The sequence below is a fragment of the Vespula vulgaris genome, chromosome 3 (assembly GCF_905475345.1).
Source record: "Vespula vulgaris chromosome 3, iyVesVulg1.1, whole genome shotgun sequence".
NCBI classification, from domain to species: domain Eukaryota; kingdom Metazoa; phylum Arthropoda; class Insecta; order Hymenoptera; family Vespidae; genus Vespula; species Vespula vulgaris.
This window is the reverse complement of record NC_066588.1, coordinates 11,130,723-11,152,590: the sequence shown is the minus strand read 5'-3', so window position 1 is coordinate 11,152,590 and position 21,868 is coordinate 11,130,723. Positions and strand designations below refer to the sequence as shown.

Genomic DNA, 21,868 nt, shown 5'->3' with positions numbered 1-21,868 from the left:
GTAGCTTCCTTTCTTATGTTTCTATCGAAATCGTCTATACTCATTCGTCCAGTCAATATTTCCATCTGTTACGATATTTAAGAGAATAATCTATGAAATAGAAAAATTTTTAATATCCTTTAAAATCGTTCGTCCGTTCGGATCGATAATATCAAAGAAAGGTAGAAAATTAATGAATTTTATACTATAAAGGTTTCTCCAATCTTTTTTTTTCTAACTGATTAATTATTCGTTATTTCAATTGATCAATCAAATTTCTTTTTTTTTTTTTGCTGAACACGATATATTCTGAGATTTTTGAAAGAGAAAAGAAAAAAATATATCACGTAAGCTTATCGATGATTATACTTTAAGCTTAGCTGACATCCTATTTTTCAATGTCAACTTCAATGTTTGACTGTGACAAAGTGTTCCCGTTAGAAGTTCGTATTTTGCGGAATATGAATAATCGTCTAAATGTTTTCTATCGAACAGAAAGAAGAAAAAAGAACAAAATTATCGATCATCTATGAATGATATACGTAGGACTACTATCGTAGTAGGTAATTCTGAATGGAATGGATGCAAGTGGAGTAAATGTAACTATGGTCAGCCGAGATATTTCTTATGTAGGTTCATGTTTAAAAAGAATAAGATGTAAGTTCGTTACAATCATAGTTTTTCGCAAGAAAAAAAAACGTATTCTTCGTAGTAATCCTCTTCATAAAATTCTCCGATGAACTGATCCCTCCTGCTAGTTCTACCATTCTTTCCGGCATTTAGGCACCCTCTCCGTAATTTATTGATCTTCTCTTCCCCATTCGTCGTTTTATTTGTCTGACTACTTACACTCTTTTTCTACGTATTAAAGCAACACGCTTCCGCCATGATTTTGCTCGACGACAAATGGTTCGATCTATAATGGACTAACACGATAAATATTATTTCAATGTTGTATCGAAACAAGAAAAATCATACACGTATATGTATACGCGTAAATCAGATTGGAGTGGCACTTTTTTATTTTTTTTTAATTTCCTTTTTTCACTCGCTCATCGTCGAAGCGACGATTTTATTTGTATAAACTTTAAATTATCACATCGTAATATTATCATCGTTCGTCCAGACATTGATTGATTGGTTTTCCTTTTTTCTTTTATTTTTATGATTGATTGTAAAAAAATTTTTTTTTCTCGTATAACCTTTTTAATTGTTTATGTATTATAAATGAGATTTTTTGAATATTTTAATTACTATTCATAGAAGTAAATAAATCAAGTATAATTTCGCGAAATTCGGCGAAACTTATCTTTCTACTTTGAAGTCGCTCGTACAATGTTCTTTTTAAAGTACTAGACCTACCGTGAAATCTTTATGTTGGATAATAAATCCATTTATGGAACGTTATATATAGATCCACAATGACAAGTTTTCCTTCGTATAATGTAAGAATTAGTATACAGAGAACATCACAACTGGATCTCGTAGATGTATTGTTTAAGATATGTATTGGTCATTCAAAGAAGTTCAATATTAGATACTCGTTAAAATATTTACAAAATTATCAATGCGAACGGGCAAGATTTTCTCGTTAGAAATTTTTTCATAAAAAATAAGAAATATATTCGAACAAAGGGTAAACATAATCTCAAAAACAAATATGAACCAGCACAATTGAAATTGCACAATCGTTATCGACAGAAGACTATATCTATAGATGACGCAAACGAAATGAGAGAACTATTGTTTTACAATAAACTAAGATAACAATACGATAGATTATTTATAGAAATATAACATAAATGCAATATATATATATATATATATATATATATATATATACATATATTATATGTACATCACATAAAAGTACGCTGTTTATTTACATATTCACATATTCGGTAGAATAGAATAAAAATATGTATGAAGTAGCTGCAGATGCCCATTATGTTATTTCAATTTCCTTTATATAGTATAAATAGTCGTTAAGTTTGCTTGGAAACTTACAAAATTGCCGTTTAACATTGACAGAGCCGACTAAAACATAAAATAATGAGAACAAGGACGGTTTACTTCGAGAGTAAATCTGTTCCACTTTTTATTTCTTAATTCTGTCTCGCTGTATTTAAAATCGTTCATTACAAAGCAAATATTTATGCGCGTTTCTATAAATACATATTGCAGAAGATTTACAAATAAAAACTCCGGTGCAAATGTCTCGTGACAATAAACTACGTTTACTCTTACTGTTTACTGCTTTTTGCTTACAGTTTCTATATTGAAATTTATATTCGCAAATTCATATCTCTTGGGTTAGGCACAACTAGTGACCTTGTCGCTAATAAAACTTTATTGCAACCTGTTGAATTTTTTTTCTCTTTGCGATCATTAGAGGAAGTCATTTCTTTGTAGATAATTATAACTTCCAATTAATTTAACAATCACAGATAACGATAAGTAGAAATTTTTAATCAAATTCTCTTTTACAGTGTTATCAAATTCTAAGAGACGCTTGTACCAGTTTAAAAGGACAATTACAGCCAAATGGGAAATTCTTTATGCCAGTTTTCACATACGTGCTTAATCCGAAAGCTATAACGATGGGTCAACTTTATGGCGAGTATGACCTTGATACACATGAGTGGTAAGTAATAAAAAATATTTTTATAATCACATTATCTCGACCCTTATGAATTAATATCTTTTTAAATATCTATTTTAAAAATCTCTTTCTCTCTCTCTCTCATCTTCAAATATCGCTCGTTATACTCATTATCCTATCGAGCTATCTAAACTACAATTATGTATCGAAAGGTATAAGTTACGAACAATATCGGAGATGTTCTTTACGATAAAAATGTATACTAGTGTTACGATTGATCTATTTCTAGCGTAATTTTTAAACCAAATCGAATCTGATGACTAATTACATCTATTAAATTATAATTGTACCATATAAAACGTATTTTATAGATTAAAAAGAGAGGAGAAATATTTCTTTGACAATATCATTGTATACATTAAATTTTTTTTCTTCATATATGTACTTTGAAGTAACAAACCAGATCATTATGAAAAAAAAACTTGTTATCAGAAGAAGGTATTGTTAAAGGCGAAATATATCGAGCTTGATACGCAAGCGTAAACGATCGATAACGCAAGGTTGCGATAACGCTTTCCATGATAGTCGACCATTCATTTATTTTATTCAGTCCTTCGTGTATTCGATCGATTTGTTTCAAAAGTATACTCAATATGCCGATCATTTTCGCAAAGGGCATACATTCTTGGTTACAAATGTGCCTCTAGAAAATAAATTACTTGTGTCACGTTATCACCATATACAGGGTGTTCAAAAAGGTTGCGACCAAACTTATACTTATTATTAAACTCAAATAGATGAGAAAAGTTCATATAAACTTATGCCTAAAAATGTTTTATTGAAAAGACATATGCTTTTAAAAATATTTATAATCTATACTGACAATTATAAGAAATGTGATTATATCAATAATAAGAATTAATGATTGTCGAACTCTTTCTTTTTTTTTTTTATATTATAATACTTCTTTTTTTACGTATACGTTTTATAATTCTCTATGACGATTATTGTTTACGAAAGATGAGCTTTGGAAATGTATTTAAAATGCATTTACTATTATTTCCAATACAATTGGAATATTTGAGAGAGTTCAGCGATCATTAATTCGACGAATGGAAGCTTGCATTTTTGCAGAATGAGGAATTTTAAAACATTCTTTATAACCGCTATAATAAATTATAAATATCTTTAAAAGTATAAATCTTTTTAACAAAGCATTTTCAGACATAAGTTTATATGAAGTTTTTTTCATCTATTTGACCTCATAATATATAATACATAGTATTAAAAAGGTTTTTGGACCTGTATATATGGAATATAATCTAAATGCTTTCGTTTAAATAAAAAACACGAATATATATATATATATATATATATATATATATATATATATATAAAGGAACGAAACACACGGTACCTCTAATGTTAGGAATTTAACAAAAATAAATTATTTTTTTTATAATCTCTTCTGAGTAAATATGAATAAATAAAAAAATAAAACAAAGAACTAAAAGTTCGTAATAAATGTCACAATATTGACGATGCTTTTGTATTTCTTGTTTTAGGACCGATGGAATTCTGTCGACCTTAATCCGTGCAGGAACCGAAGCAACGGATGGAAATAAACGTTGGTATGTTTTCGATGGACCTGTCGATGCAGTTTGGATAGAAAACATGAATACTGTGTTAGACGACAATAAGAAACTTTGTTTAACTTCTGGCGAAATTATGAAGTTATTACCAACTCAGACAATGATTTTCGAAGTTGCTGATCTCAGAGTTGCTTCTCCAGCGACCGTATCAAGGTATATGATTATTCTTAAATATATTTCAAGTAGAACCGTTGTACGACGAAATGCTATATCTATAAAATCATATTATATTTAACAATAAGAGTGCACGATTTAAAATTTATGCTCGTATCGAATTACGATCAAATAACAATGTAACGTACATCAATCATCGCGCATATTGTAAGAATTTTTTTTAACGAGCAGAAGAGAAGATTTATGGCGAAGTGTTGAACAAAATGGATGATAAATTTAACTGGTTATTAAAGCGATAGGTGAAAGTTGATAATTGATAACATTTTTTAAAAGCGTAGGTGTGGTATGGTATACATGGAACCAGAGGGTCTCGGATTAAAGCCTTTTGTTAATTGCTGGATTAAGTCTTTACCGGAGGTAACTTTCTTTCTTTCTTTCTTTTTTCTTTTCTTTTCTTTTTTTTTAATTTTTTTCTTTCGCTTAATATATATCTTGTAAAAACTTCAAAAGGAGTATTGATAAAAGTATACCTTTTTTTTTTATCGGCTAATAGAAAATACAGGATTACGTGGAGACAATAAAGAAACTGACGAACGAATTATTATTTCCTGGTATAAAAATTCTACGCGAACAATTAAGAGAAATCGTAAGCACTGTGGATTCAGCGATAATTAAGTCTTACATAAATCTCATGAACTATAGAATCGGCCCTATGGCTGGTCGAGAAGGCAAACCACCACCACCGTTCTCTTTTCAAAAAACAATACGTAAGCCAAGATAATAATTTTTTATAAAACGAAAACAAATTCTACAAATGATCTTACAAGAGTTTTCTCTTTTTCTACGATAGCTGATTTACTATCTCCATGGGCTGCTTTTGCTACGGTTTGGAGTTTAGGTGCTACTTGCGGTTACGATGGTCGTTATATATTTAGTACGTGGCTTCGAAGTGTACAAAATTATTTCCAACACAAAATGCCATTCCCTGAGGACGGTTTGGTATATGACTACAGGTTCTGTGAATATTGGAATCTCGTAAACACGTAGAATCTTTAAATTTTTAACCATTCATTACATAATATATTTATTCTCAAATAAATTACATACATTTTTACATAAAAATTTATACCTTTCTGATCGAGATGGATTTATATATTTTAGATTACACGATGGTGGTTTCACCGATCCGATCGAAGGACAAGATCCGATTCCTCCGCAATGGATTAAATGGTCAGACGATATAGCGAGGATTAACATAACTCCAGAAACTAGATATGCTGGTAATTAAATAGAAAATTTTTTAATCACTTTACGTTATTCTGGAGTTTAAACGTTGACGTTATTATTTTTACAAAACTTTCTTTCCTGATAATATATTTTCATCGAATAATCACAATATTTTTCAGACATTGAAATTCCAACGATGGATAATATTCGACATGCGACTTTGATCGAATATTTATTTATAAACAACAGTAATATATTGTGCATTGGCCCAACCGGAAGTGGAAAGACTTTGACGATTTCTACGAAATTATCTAGGAATATGCCCAAAAAATTTATTTGTGATTTTATAATATTTTCTGCAAGGACTACTGCTAATCAAACTCAAGTAGAGAAATATTTCTTATTTAAAAGGTTTATATGTTAGCGTTAATAATTGTTATATCGGAGTTACATATTTTGTCTAGGATCTGATTGATGGAAAATTAGATAAAAGACGTAGAGACGTATATGGTCCACCGTTATTAAAAAAGCAGATATTTTTTATTGATGATTTCAATATGCCAGCTCTAGAAACATTTGGAGCACAACCACCTATCGAATTAATTCGACAATTTATGGACTTCAGCGGTGAGAGTTATCAAATAATCTAAGAAATTAAATTCGCGATGATAAAAAATATTACAGATTTACGTTTTGCCAGTATCGGATTTTTAATTTATATATTATAAGAAATATCATTTATCATTATGACAGATAATGTCAAGCGTCTAATACGTAAAACTTAAAATTATATTAAAAGTTTATAATGATTAAATAGCACATCTTTTATAAAATGAAAACACTTCAATTCTATATCTATTATAATATAATTGAAATTTTAAGAAACAGATAAGATCAGATTTTGTATTAATTGCGTAACATGTAACTCGTGCATAATTCTACTATAATCTTATAAAAGAACCCCTAGTTTTTCTTTCGAAGCAGAATGATTTATGTTCAATCGCTCTTTCGAGATTGTCGAGTATACGAAAAATGCAATATTCTAACTCTTAGAATAAATAAATTGAGTATGTGTGAAAGATAAATGATCACAATTTTTTCAGGATGGTACGACAGAAAGGAAATCGGTAGCTTTAGACTGATCGAAGACGTAAATTTTATTGGTGCCATGGGACCACCTGGAGGTGGAAGAAACCCAGTAACCCCTCGACTTTTACGACATTTCCATTTCATTGCATTTCCAGAAATGGAGGACGATGCCAAGGTAAATTTCATATTACATATATTGATGAATAGGTATATTGACGAATAGAATGTATTGATTAGGTGTATCGATGAATAGGAAATGAAGGACAATGCCAAAGTAAATTTCATGTTGATGTGTATTGATGAATAGGTATTAAATTATGTAAAAATTACGTTTTAGATAGGATTAATATCTTACGATATTATTTATCAAACGATTCTGATTTTATTGGTATAAAATAAAACGCAAAATCTTATAGTTTGGAGAATATCGTGCGTTTTTTTCCGTCCCATAGAGTTTTATTCCGTTCTACCAAATTATCATCCACACCCATACGACATAATTGCAGATCATGCAAGATTTGACCAACGTTAAAGAAAGTGTTCACTAGTTCTTAACCGTAGTATCCTTCGTATTCATTGTAATTAGGCCTCATAAATTGTGCTCTCTATGGTCATAATTTATCTTAATCACTTGATTGGTCAATAGTAGATGTTATGATCATTTTGCCACCCCTTTGTAACTGTAATGGAGTTGTGCGTGTACGTTTCAGCGAGGTCACCATAGCCTGTATTTATTTAAGGTTCCTTAAAGAAACAATGTGTATAGTACTTCTAATCGATAATTATTTAAACAAAAATTTTTAATATTCACGTACATTAGTACGAATGACCAACAAATCTTTATAGTTTAATTAATTTTGATGTAATACTTCAAATAACTTGAACATTTTGCTTTGATTATTAAGAATATTGCCTTGGTGAGAATGGCTTGGATTGCAAAGGATTTTGTATTATGAGAGTCATAAACTAGGGGAGTGATACTTTTACTGAGCGAGACAATTTAATGTATTCAAGGTTAGTCCATGTTGAAGGGAGGGATTTGTCCTGTGATTCGATCTATACTTCTCACTTTTCATCCCCTTACATTGCCTTGTATAAGAAATGAATTTTTTAACTTTTTGTTTAACATTGTACTTTTCGTTTCTTCCTTAGGCGAACATCTTTGGGATTATTTTAGAATCTTGGCTCTCGAGAACACCAACTTATATTATTTTATTAAAGTCGATAGTAGATATTACACTGAACGTATTTGCCACAATATGCAGAGAACTATTACCAACGCCTGATAGATCTCATTACACTTACAATCTTCGAGATCTTAGTAAAGTATTTCAAGGTATTCTCATGGCAGATCCAACGAAAGTTAATGTAAGTACTCCAATTTGTAAAGTAACTCTATTTGATTACAATAATTCTGAAACTTTTACTGATTTTTATTGCAGACTTATGAACACTTATTTTTGTTGTGGTATCATGAAAACACGCGTGTCTTTAGCGATCGATTGATCAACCAGGATGATAGAGATTGGTTCAGCAATCTTTTAACTGACACTTTAAAGAAACAATTTGATTATGATATAACCGATCTTACAAAAGATAAAGTTTTATTTTATAACGATTTTTGTGGAGCTCATGGACAATACGAACGAATCACCAACTTCCGAAAGGTGATTATTAAAAAAACAAAAAAAAAAAAACCAGAAAAAAGGAAAAGAAACTACGTCTACGATAAACTTTATAAATCTCTTATTATAGATAGAACGCGTTCTCATTGAGTTTTTAGAAGATTATAACAATATAACAACAGCTCCAATGAAATTAGTATTATTTCAAGATGCTGTGGATCACATTTGCAGAATTATTCGTATTCTTCGACAACCTCGAGGAAATGGTCTTTTATTAGGAATGGGTGGATCAGGTATTAAGATAAAGTTACTGTTACTTATATATTATAAAAATCAAAGGTCACACGGATTTTATGGTTATATCTTTATTATGCAGGCCGACAAAGCTTAACGAAGCTTTCTTGTCATATACGAGAGTATAACTGCTTCCAAATAGAACTCAGTAAAGCTTATTCAAATCATGATTGGCGTGAGGATATAAAAGACATGATGCTAAAAACAGGTTTAGAAAATCAAATAATGGTTTTCCTATTTTCGGATACTCAGGTAACGTTATTATCAATCTAACGTACAAAAAATAATCTACCTATTTTACTTCATAATATTTTATGGTTTGAGTTTTATCACAGATAAAAGGCGAATTCATGTTGGAGGATTTAAACAATATATTAAACAATGGCGACGTACCAAATATATATAGTTCCGAGGAATTGGAAAGAATATTTCAAGCCATGCGTGGCCCGGTTCAGCAGGCTGGTTTACAAATCAATAGAAGCAATCTCTTTTCAACATATCTGAAAGTGATCAGAAACAATTTGCATACTATTATTACGATGAGGTATGTTTTTTGTAAAGTAAGAAGGTATCATTAAGTATCATCAAGTAACTTTACCGTTCACTTTTAAAGACTTCCAAAAGAAAGTCTATATTTTTTTCTTAAGAATCATTATATGGGTACTCATATAAGTTTCCTGGCTATAGATAGATAAAGTTGAATACGATATAATGTGACCTACAGGTATGAATGAGCGACGATACAAGAATTGAATAGAGATCGTTTGATTAGAACGTGTATTGACTTTCTCGAATATATATTCGCCCTCGAATTAGTTCGTTTTACTCTTTGATATATCCACGTATATATTTGCGGAAGTATTTGCCTTGTAGTATACTCCTTTTATTTGTGCGATTACGTCGTTTTGTAGCTTGACCATAGATAGGGCCATAGAAAAATTTTGTACTTGTTATTACTCATCCGTTTTTACTACGAATACGCTTTTTTTTTTTTCTACGACTTGTGAGAAAGAAAAAAGAGATGAAAATGTACATCTTTTTTTCTTTCTTTCCTTTTTGGAGTTAATTAATTTTATCATACTCTTTTGACAACCTGTAGCCCCATCGGTGAGTTATTTCGGGCTCGCATTAGGCAATTTCCTGCTCTCGTGAATTGCTGTACGATCGATTGGTTCTGTCCGTGGCCGGATGCAGCTCTACAGGTTTGTATTGCTTCTTCCGTGTTATCATAACATGAATCAAAATTATGATAGTTAATTCACACAAAATGAGAATAAGATATAAGCTGTGTACCTAAAAGTACCGGAAATTATCTTGACATGTCAAAGTCGTACAAGTGACAACTGAGATGCTTCACGTTATCGTTTCTTCTATCAATGGTTCTTTCAATGTCATAGTAATCCTTAATCCTTATAAACTTATAATCCAAAGCTAGATTGATGTCACTAATTTTTATTATTATAAGTGTAAAAAGTATTCATATATAGATTATTGTTAACTATGATTTTTTATAATTTTGTTTAATAATGAATCTATGAGATTGATATTATATATAATATATAATATATGATCGAAATTTTATGTATGTATTTATGTATGTATGTATATATATATGTATATGTACACACACACACACACACGCACATATACATATATACATATATATCATGTATCTTTTAATATATATATTTAATATATATATATATATTCTGTATATATTTATATTTACATATATTATATATATATTATATTATATATATAAAATAAATAATTAAAAAATGGAAAAGAATTTACAAACTGATTATAAGCCTACATCGTAACGGATGATTCAGTCTCATTATATTTTATTCAAAAAACATATTTTTCGATAAATGAAAAAAGATTTCGAGTAATATAATCATTAATTTGATAAAGTTATAATGAGGCTTAAAGCTATTATAACATCAAAAAACAAGTTAACGAAAGATTTATTATCGAAGGAATTAATTTCGTTAATTAAATTTTGTTGATAAACGAACTGAGCTGTTTTATCGCGACTTCATCTCATTGACACATCGAATGGGATTACTAGTGACTGTTACTTTATTTTGCAGTTATTATTCAAAAAGTTTGTAAGATATTTTATGTAATACTTGAAAAATGAAAACTATACTTCTTAATAAAAGTAAAATCTAGTGTCAAATGTATGATAATAAATGTTTCTCTTTCTTTTATCTACTTTAAAAGTTATGAAAGATATCAGATGAATATATCGATTTTTGTAAAACTTCTTCAATAGTCTATCCGTTAAAATCAAAGTCAATTGTTCCACATTTACCATTTATTATTTAGGCACAAAAAGAGTTCTTAAATATTTTCTTCCATTTTTAAAATCTATTCTATAGATGTCCAAGAATATGCATAGGTTTTATATTTCATAAATATTCATAAATAAATAAAATTATAAAGTTTTAGTTGGAAGTAGCTATTGTACGAATACAACCATTGTAAATGCGTGATTCGAAATTTCGCAAGAAGTTTACAAACCTCAAGAATGAGTTAATCTTTCAACGAATATCGAGCGATTTTTTTTAATGTGTACGTCTTGGTACGAAGCGAATATTAATTCGTACGTGATAGAAAGTTCGGTTCTGAATGATTTATGCCGGAGTTTTTTTAAGACTATATAAATTGCTCTTTAGACATGTAAAAAAAAAAGCGATCTTATGATTGAAAGAAAAAGTGACATAAAATGAATTTTTAGTAAGGCTGGTATTACTTAGGCGTATACATTATGAAAACTTTTTATACTTGTCTGGAATGTCTTGTAAATAATAAAATTTTAATACACGCGTGCACACACACACACATATATATACACTTAATGATAATTTAAAACAAGAGAATTATTTGTAAAATTCTTTCGCGTTGCTTGAGTTTATTAAAATGCTACGAAAGAAAGTTCGAGATAAAGATCGTCGCGTTGTTTTGATATTTTCACGTTAATAAATATTTTTAAACTTTTTTTTTTTATTTCTAGGCTGTTGCAATGTATTTCCTTGCGGATATTAAAGATGAATCCATTAACGAGGCTGTTCTGAATTCAATTGTAAAGACTTGTCAGTTTATGCATTCTAGCGTGATAAAAGCTAGTGATAATTTTCTGATGGTGAGTTTAGAAAATATAAAATAAAATCATATTATACTACAAAGTGGGATATTTAAACAGGAACACCTATGACACATTTTCTGTTGTTTGTTATACATACGAGATATGTCAATAAAAAAAAAATTGATTGGATCGATTAAACTTTTTTATCGATATGCTTTTTTCTTCAAAAATAAAATGTTTTATTTTATTTTTATAGGATACAATCGTATCTATTTATAAAAAGATTGAAATGTTTCTGTTAAAATGTTCGGCTCTGTATAATCTCTGATTTATTTTCGATTAAATAGATAAATCGTTTTGTAAATCATGAAATGTTTTGCCTCAGGAATTGAATCGACATAATTACGTAACGCCTACCTCTTATTTACAATTACTATCCGGTTATGGTGGTCTCCTTTCTAAAAAGAAACAAGAGCTACATTCTGGAATGAGTCGTCTATCAACGGGTAAGCAATCAAAAGTGATTGTTTTTTTTTTTTCTTCACTTTTATTATGTACCAACTACTTGTGAGTAATAGCAGGACACAAATAATACGTCGAAAAAATTGTTTTGATCATATCAGAAGGGGATAATGATGTAGCGTTCGCTAAGATAAACAACGTGGCGACGAATTAGATGAGAGTAATTTAACTAAAAATGTTTTGTCATTTGTCTGATACACAAACTGTATCATTTTAATTTTATTGCAAGGCATATCTTTAAAAAGTACTCCCGCACAGTGATATATCTTTTAATCTGTTTGCAATATTTTTTGACTATGTGAATTGTTTTCATGAGAAAATAATTTGCTTAATTAACTGATGGCGAAATATTACTAATTAAAGAGCGAACGTGAAGTTATTCCGTGGCACGAATAAACTCCCACGCTGATTTATTCGGTAATTAAATTCAGGGATAAACGTAGTAAGTGCTATCGTATGTTTTATATGTATTAAATGAATATATGTTTGATACAAATATTGTGTAGGTATATGTACATATATATATATATATATATATATATATATATATATATATATATATAAAATAAATATATATATATAAATATAAATATATTATATATATAAAATTATTATTTTTATATATATTTTATAATATTAATATTTTATATGTATTATATAAAATATATAAAATATATTTTATATATATATAAACTTATAACATTTGCAATATGTATATATATATATATATATAAAATGAAATATATAAAATTTTAATTGAGCATAAATTCTAAAATAATATTATATTTATACTTACGTGTTATCTTTGTTAGAAACATTGTCTAAAATTTATCGATAAAACGCGTACATTTTTTTTACGACGAATCAATTTAAAACGGATCATTTTATGTATAAAGATTTATGAACTTACTTAACCGCGTCTGGAAAAGGGTCATAGGTGAAAGACCGGTAACAATGATTAAATAATCCAGAAATTAAATATACCCGTCTGATGGCTGCTGGAAACACGTTCTAAGTTTGTCCTATCGATTTCGGTTACGATGGAGACAGTAGAAATAGTTCTACAAAATTTATTCGAATCGTCTATACGAATGCAGACATACAAATTTAAGAGATTCGAAATCGTAAAATTTAACGTTATCTCATAGGAAAGACGTAGAAATGAATTACTAGTAATTAAAGTTGTAAGTAACTTTATTTTTAAAAGGTCGACCACAATTGTTCCATCATAAGCTCGAAGTCTTCAAGTTTTATTTAACTGCTCGAAGAACTTGCTAAATAATTATAAGATTTATCATAAATCGTAAACAAGTTAATATCGTTAAATTTTATTTAAATAACATTTCTTTCGAAAGCTGGTAAATCTCAAATAAATTAGTACTCGAATTATGAAATAAGTTTGAAAATGTATTCGAGCAATGAAAAACGCAGGATCAATTTCTCGTTTATTCCCCCTTAAGGGATGAACTCGTATCAATTTGTATATATTAGCATAACGTTATTCTAAATAGACGTTACCTTGTTGCCCTACGGATAGGCTTAAATAAGCTTATAAGCACGGAGGCGGAAGTAAAGGAGATGCAAGGTATCCTCAAGGCAATGAAACCTGATTTGGAACAAGCGGCAGTGGCAACCGCAAAAATGATCGTTCAAATCACAAAAGATACTGTGAGTATCCAATAATACAATAATTATCCATTTATACTATCTCGTTCTATATTTTATTATTTCCTTTAATTTACTCTTTTCATCGTTTTATCATTATTTTGTCATTTCATCGTTTTATCTTTGATGAAATCCAGTCTACATAATTATCGTGAATTAAGAAATCCTGTATGGCAAAAGAACAAAGAAATAGAAAAATAAAAAGGAAAACAAATTCTTTTAGGCTGAGGCTGAGCAAACAAAAGCAGAGGCGATGAAACAGGAGGAGGTTGCTACGAAATTAAAAAACGAGAACCAGATAATCAGAGATGAAGCTGAAGCTGACCTAAGTACCTGATTTTTAATGTGAAATCTATCGTAGAATACATTACTATTGAAATATACCTCTGGAAATAGGTTAAGGACGTTCTAATCGATTTTTATTTTGCGTAGGTGAAGCCAGACCAATGCTCGATGCTGCTGAAGCAAGCTTAAAAGCGTTGAACAAGGGTGATATTACGGAGGTGAAAGCTATGAAAAGACCACCAGTTGGAGTACTTCTTGTTATTGAAGCTATGTGTATCGTGAATAACGTGAAACCTAATAGGGTTTGTTTTATATAATGATTAAATTTTTAATAATATGTATAGAATTTTAATTATAAACAATCCCGTATAATTTGTTGATTATAGTTAGTAGGTAAACAACCTGGCGAAAAGATACTAGATTATTGGACACCCGGTAGCCAGATGCTGGCAGATCCCGGACATTTCTTAAACATGATGGTAAATTTTAATAAAGAAAACATCACCGAAGAAATGATCAACAAACTGAGGCCTTATGTTGAGAATCCAAACTTTCAACCTCCAAAGGTATAATTTAATATGTATATAATATATATATATATATATATAATATGTATAATAATATAATATATATATTATATACCTATATATATATATATATATATATATATATGTTTTATATTGAATATCTAGATAACGATATATACAGCTTACATAATAACAACTATTTTAAAGATTCTTCAAGTTTCTAAAGCCTGTCACTCACTTTGCCTCTGGATTCACGCTATGTATAACTATTACTTTGTAAATCTAAAAGTAAAGCCAAAAATGGAGACATTGGCAAAGGCCGAAGAAGTATTAGCGGAAACTGAGAAAGCTTTACTTGCTGCTATGAATAGATTGCAGGAAGTAGAGAGGAGAGTACAAAATCTTAAAAATGCCTTGCAAGATAAGGAAGATAAAAAAGCAGAATTAGAGAGGCAAAAGCAGCTTTGTGAGGAAAGAATGGCAAGAGCGGTTAAACTTGTCAGTGGGCTTGCGGAAGAACAACAACGATGGACGTTCACTCTTTCTGAAATGAAAATATCTTTACAAAATGTCGTCGGTGATATTTTGTTATCTTCTGGTATTTTATATTATCCTTTACTATATTTCTAACTTATACGTTTATATCTCATACGTATCTATGATATTACGTGTTTCATTCGTAATTAAGATCTCACGATAAATCTTACTCTCTATGTTTTACGATGATTAGGTGCGATAGCATATCTGACAGCCTTTACCGATGTTTATCGAAAAAGTCTTTTGACATCTTGGTACGAAGTTATAGGCGAGGGAGTACCTCATACACCCAACTGCACACCCATATCGACGTTAGGTGATCAAGTACAGATAAGAAAATGGCAATTGGATGGCTTACCAAGGGACCTTGTTTCCGTTGAAAACGCTGTACTAGTAATGCACTCGGAACGATGGCCACTGTTTATTGATCCGCAAGGACAAGCCAATAAATGGATACGTAAAACGGTTTGGTTTCTATTTCAATGTAAACATAGTATTTTTTTTTTCTTTTTTTCTTTTTTTTTTTTTTTTTTTTAATCAATTTTAATGGATACATTTTAAAATAGAAATGAATCGTTTTGTTTTTATTTTACAATAATTATAGTACAAAGACGTTGGTTTATCCATTACAAAGATGATGAGCAAGGATATTTTACATGTGCTTGAAAGTTGTATTCGATTTGGTAAACCGTGTTTAATAGAAAACGTTGGTATCGAGTTTGAATCCGTTCTAGATCCTATTCTTATGCGATCGTATTTCAAGCACGCTGGGCAAATAAGTATTAAAGTAGGTGATAACGTTGTCCCATATAATCCAGAGTTTCGTCTCTTTTTGACGACGAAATTACCAAACCCTCATTATATGCCGGAAATATTAGTAAAGGTGTTGCTGGTAAATTTTGCATTAACAGCTAGGTAAACATGTTTAGAAATTATTCCGTTTAAATCGATATTAAATTCATCGATCAATTTCTAAATGAAATTCGTTTAAACAGCGGTCTCCTCGATCAAATGATGAGTTTAGTGACGATACAAGAACGTCCAGATCTCGAGCAAATTCGAAATTCTCTTATAGTATCTAATGCGCAAATGAAGAGCGATTTAAAGGAACTCGAAGATAGAATTCTGTATAAGTTAACAACTTCCGAGGGCTCAACAGTTGACGATATTGATTTAATCTTAACGTTGGACGCTTCTAAAGCAAAGAGCGAAGAGATAAAGGTCATTTTCATTAATTCGAGGAAAGAAATTTTTGATACGTTCACTTTTTGAAGGAAATAACAAAAAAAAATATCAAAAAAAAAAATTCTATTCATAATACAGACGAAAGTTAAAGCAGCGGAAGAAACTCAAGCGGATATAGAATCTACAAGGTCATTGTACATTCCCGTTGCGGATAGAGCACAAATACTATTTTTTTGTCTTTATGATTTACAATATATAGATACGATGTATCAGTATTCTTTGGAATGGTTTATCTCCATCTTTAACAACAGTATACTTTCCGTCGAGAAATCTAGTTAGTAAACAATCTTATAGTAATGATTGATAGAGATTTTATTTGCACGTTCAAATGTTTATCATTCGTATTTTCAGGTGATCTTAATGAACGAATCGCTAACATTCTAAAATGCTTTACTTTCGACTTGTTTTGTAACGTTTGTCGGAGCCTATTTGAAAAGCACAAATTACACTTTGCGTTCCTTGTATGTGCGCGTATTCGTATTAGTGCAAAACTGATAGATTCCGTCGAATGGAAACATTTCTTAACTGAAGTCGTCCCTATTTTAGTAAGAATTGCAATATTTTTTAAAAGTCTATTTATAAACAATCGTAGAATTGGAGTTCCGTGTTGGAATATTTATATACGATCAGGAGATTGTCCAGGTGTAACGGATATCTAAAGATTGATATGAGTATCCTCATAAAAATTAATAGGGTTATACACGGACGAGATACGTTCATATATGTTTATACAAGTCTATGTTACGACCATATCTCTCCGTTGTCAAACCCGGAAAACAGGAAAAATGTCGGTCTACTAAATGGCTTTGAAGGACGTCCAGGCTATGAATGATAACGAACACGAATATATAAACTGTTACATATGTATAAAATTATGAAAATCAGTTTGGATCCGGTACAAAACCGAGACACGCAACAGCCACGGTCACGACACCGTTTTGTACATATAAATAGATTTTTATTATCTCATTATCATTTTATTTTTATTTTATTGTCATGTTTAAATCAGTATATTATACGAATCGACCGTTTATTTATATTCTTATGAAATACCTGTTACAAGCTAAACGATAGAATAATAGTTAAGTTTTCTTCCATACAAATATCGTAACACGAGTCAAACATTTTTCTCCATTCGTCAGAATTTACCAAACCCAGCTCCAACATGGATATCACCGCGATGCTGGAAAGAGATTCAAGCTTTAGAAATTCTTCCGAATTTCAAAGAATTTGTTACATCCTTTCAGCAATTATTGAATCAATTTCAATATATATTCGATATGCAGGAAGCACATTTGTAAGAAAAAATACTTATAGAAAGCTTTACTTGGTTATATACACGACTTGATAATATTGGATTATGGTTAAACGAAAAAGATTAAACATTTAAATATATTATATTGTATTAAGGATTGAGTTTCCTGAACCCTGGCAAACGAAACTGGATGACTTTCAAAAGATGTTAGTCTTGAAGTGTCTTCGTCCTGATAAAATTATCAATGCTATACAAATGTATTTGGGTAAATATTTGGGTAGTCAATTCGTGGAACCACAAGCGACGGAAATCAGTGCACTTTACAAGGAATCAACTCAGATAACACCTTTGGTATTCGTGTTATCCACTGGTACAGATCCAGCTGCTCAGTTATACACATTTGCAGAAAAGCAAAAGATGGATAAAAGATTATTCTCTATTTCCCTTGGACAAGGACAAGGTCCAAGAGCGGAAGCGATGTTAAAGCAATGTGCAGAACTTGGAAATTGGGTATTTTTTCAGGTAAAAAAGAAATCGTGTTTCGTTGCACGAGTCAAGTTTTCGATATTGGTTGACCTATTTCAATTCGTAAAGTAAACTTTGTAAAGTAAAAGATATGAAGTTAAAACTTTTTATCTTTATATATCTGTAGAATTGTCATTTAGCACCAAGCTGGATGCCGAATTTGGAAGCGTTGGTTGAAATTTTAACAGAAAAAACGCATCGTGATTTTCGTTTATGGTTGACCTCTGCTCCGTCGCCAGATTTTCCCGTAAGCATTTTACAGAATGGTCACAAAATGACGATCGAGCCACCAAGAGGTATAAAGGTAGATAGAAATCGATAAATAGCAAATACTATTATAAAAGATAACGTAAATATGTATATTCATTAGACTCGTTTGTATTTTAGGCTAATATGTTTCGAGCATATTTGACGCAAGTTATCGAAATGAAAAATTTTCTTGAATCGGAACATCCAAAAGTAGAATCGTTTAAATATCTCGTTTTTTCTTTATGTCTGTTTCATTCTATTTTATTGGAAAGACGCAAATTCGGCTCTCTTGGCTTCAACATACCGTATGAATTTACAAGCGGAGATTTAGCTATTTGTTTGTCACAATTACATATGTTCTTGATGGAATATACGATTATACCATTCAAGGTATTTCTTTCTTTTTTCATCGAATATCTAAACAGATTTCTTTTCACCAAATATGTAAAATTTGCAATAATAAATTTATTTCATTTTTAATAAACTGTTCAGGTTCTTATCTATACGGCTGGACATATCAATTATGGTGGACGAATAACGGACGATTGGGATCGCAGATGCGTTTTAACGATATTAGAGGATTATTATAAAGTCGAAGTAGTTGCAACCTATTTTCGTTTCGATAACAACGGGATTTACTATCAAGTATATTTATATATTTTTATACGATATATATATTTATTCATTTTCTTATGAAGAGTTTATCGTGAAAAAGACTTTCAAAAAGTGAAAGACATCAAATATATTAAATACAATGAGAAATTCGTATATATCCTGAAAGATATTTTTAATATCTATAGTTACCAGCTGTCAGCACATTTAACGATTACATAGAATATATTACAACTCTTCCTCTCAATGACGATCCAATGCTTTTCGGAATGCATTCAAATGCAGATATAAGTTTTGCACAAGCCGAAGCTTATATATGTCTCGAAACGCTACTTAATTTACAACCAAGAGAGATTAGTAGTGTAACCGTAAGCGATGAAGATATCGCGGCTCGTCAAGCGCGAGAAATGTTAACTACGTTACCCGAGTCTTTTGATTTGATTGCTATACAAAAGAAGTATTGTTAAAAACATAAATGATGATTATTAAATATATTTATTTAACCGTTTACTCGTGATGCAAAAATTGTTTATTGATTGTACAAAAATTGTAGGTATCCTGTTCTGTATCAAGAATCATTTAATACAGTACTCCTGCAGGAAGCTAAACGATACAATGGATTATTAACAGTGATAAGATCATCGTTGAATGATCTATTAAAAGCATTAAAGGGATCAGTTGTAATGTCTGAAATTTTGGAAACAATGAATAAAAATATTTCTAATAATAAGATACCAGTAATTTGGCAAGATAAAGGTTATCCTTCTTTGAAACCACTTGGTACGTACGATTAATTTTTCATTTAATTAATAACTCATATCATCTAATGCGTTTTATTTCAATTAGGAGCTTGGTATCTCGATTTGAAAGAGCGCATCGATTTTATTAACACTTGGTACGACAAAGGTATACCACCGGCTTTTTGGATTTCTGGATTTTATTTTCCACAAGCTTTTCTAACAGCTACTCTACAAAATTATGCGCGGAAATATGTTATTTCCATCGATACGATCGACTTTAATTTTCAGGTAACAAATGAAACAGTACTATTCGCTATTGACAAAATTTTTCTTTTAATTATTTTCATGTAATAATGAATAATAAAACCATCTATAACTATACATTGGAATGTTATTTTTAATATAAAAGGTATTGGCTTCAAAACCAACGCATAAACCAGAAGATGGTTGTGTAATATACGGATTATTTCTTGAGGGTTGCCGATGGGGTGGAATCTATTTACAAGAATCACGTCCAAAGGAATTGTATACCGGTAAATATAAACCGTAATAATTATACAGAGTGTTTCAAAATAAGCATTCCTAATTTTCAAATATGATAAATGGATTTCAATATCTTTTCGTAATGAAATAGTGTCCATATCGAAATAATACGATATTAAAGAAATGAGAACTTGAAATAATTTCAACGTGAAAAGGACTCTTTTATTGTTTTAATAAATTGTAATATTATGAAATATTATAGAAATGATAATTATACGTCGTTTGATAGTTGTTATAACGTTATAGTGGTTATTATAAAGTGGTTATAATTGAACGATAATCTATTGTTCAATTATAATACAATTTCAATTATTCATTCAATTATATATAATTGAACGATATCTATGGGTGGTTACGAAGATTATTAAAAGAAAAGATAATTCTAGCAACTAATTCTCTTACTGTGTTGATATTTCTCTTTCTCTCTCGTTTTCTTTCTTTCTCTCATCAACGATTAATTTAATATAACTCTAGATATAAAAATCAATTGGTGTCATGTCAAAAGAATGCGCAAGTCAAGTAGTACGACCTGTTTTTTTTCAATCTAACGATTCAAAAAATGTTCTTTTAAATTTATTTAAATTAAAAAAAAAAAAATACTTAAAATTACAAAAAAAAATTGTTATATATATATATATTAAATTTATAAAAAAATAAGCTCAATCAAGAGTTTTGATTTTTATTTCGAGACGGTAGCACTTTTGGATAGACTATTACGAGAAAGTTTTTAACTATATGCCTTTTGATTATATCTGAAAAATAGGATCTATGTTAATATTCTCTATATTAATTTTAATTTATATCATGGACTTAAATGTTTTTTTTTTTTTTTTAGAGATGTCCCCTATCCTTTTACTCCCAGAAATAGATCATCAAGTGTTCGAGGATAGGGTTTATATATGTCCCGTATATAAGACGATTGCACGTGCTGGTACTTTAAGTACAACTGGACATTCGACCAATTTTGTTTTAGCTATGGAAATACCAAGTCAAAATACACAAGCACATTGGATTAAACGAGGCGTAGCAATGATATGTGCGTTAAATTATTAAAAATTCTTTTTACATAATTATGCATGTTCATTAATAAAAAAAGAAAAAAAAAAGAAAAAGAAGTATTTTTACAAGTTACGAACTTTCATTTATGACGAATACAAATGAAACGTTTTTTTTTAAATTGTATTTACGATTGTTGATAATATAGAACATTATCATTTTTCGATAATATAGAACTCGTAATCCGATATTACTTTTATCGATAATGTAGAGTCCGTCTTTACGTTTACATTTATCGATAAGATACGATTAGACTTAAAATTATCAACCGATGAAGGTCCAAGCACATTACCAATCGCTTTATACTTTTATTTATTACTATTTTTCACAATTCATCCATTTTTATCAATATTAACTAACTCCGACAAAATATTTTTCGATACTGTATGAACGTAAATAAAAAATTTTCTTTTTTATTATCACAAAATATTATT

General features: G+C 29.7%; 1 protein-coding gene across 1 annotated transcript; it reads left to right on the top strand.

The window, feature by feature from the left end:
• The first annotated feature begins 1,400 nt into the window (after positions 1 to 1,400).
• Positions 1,401 to 21,820, top strand: LOC127062214 (dynein axonemal heavy chain 1-like). The gene is made up of 38 exons (XM_050989989.1): positions 1,401 to 1,469; positions 2,469 to 2,623; positions 4,147 to 4,386; positions 4,686 to 4,764; positions 4,901 to 5,114; positions 5,198 to 5,360; positions 5,509 to 5,627; positions 5,754 to 5,959; positions 6,039 to 6,201; positions 6,678 to 6,838; positions 7,816 to 8,031; positions 8,106 to 8,330; positions 8,419 to 8,581; positions 8,665 to 8,834; positions 8,918 to 9,126; positions 9,682 to 9,784; positions 11,602 to 11,730; positions 12,059 to 12,179; positions 13,733 to 13,863; positions 14,084 to 14,189; positions 14,293 to 14,447; positions 14,532 to 14,711; positions 14,880 to 15,270; positions 15,403 to 15,674; positions 15,814 to 16,124; positions 16,205 to 16,430; positions 16,533 to 16,728; positions 16,806 to 16,999; positions 17,597 to 17,751; positions 17,865 to 18,231; positions 18,362 to 18,538; positions 18,622 to 18,873; positions 18,976 to 19,128; positions 19,284 to 19,552; positions 19,649 to 19,875; positions 19,942 to 20,123; positions 20,245 to 20,368; positions 21,214 to 21,820. Exons 1-38 carry the CDS (start codon positions 1,401 to 1,403, stop codon positions 21,429 to 21,431), a joined length of 7,191 nt encoding a protein of 2,396 aa, XP_050845946.1. The 3' UTR covers positions 21,432 to 21,820.
• The last annotated feature ends 48 nt before the right edge of the window (positions 21,821 to 21,868 follow it).

What these genes read in the sequence shown, in the direction of transcription:
- LOC127062214 (XM_050989989.1), top strand. Translation starts at nt 1,401, where the DNA reads ATGACAAGTTTTCCTTCGTATAATGTAAGAATTAGTATACAGAGAACA. An exon ending in TCTCCAGCGACCGTATCAAG is followed by an intron (nt 4,387 to 4,685) that starts GTATATGATTAT and finishes TTAAAAGCGTAG; the next exon opens with GTGTGGTATGGTATACATGG. An exon ending in AATTTTGCATTAACAGCTAG is followed by an intron (nt 16,125 to 16,204) that starts GTAAACATGTTT and finishes TCGTTTAAACAG; the next exon opens with CGGTCTCCTCGATCAAATGA.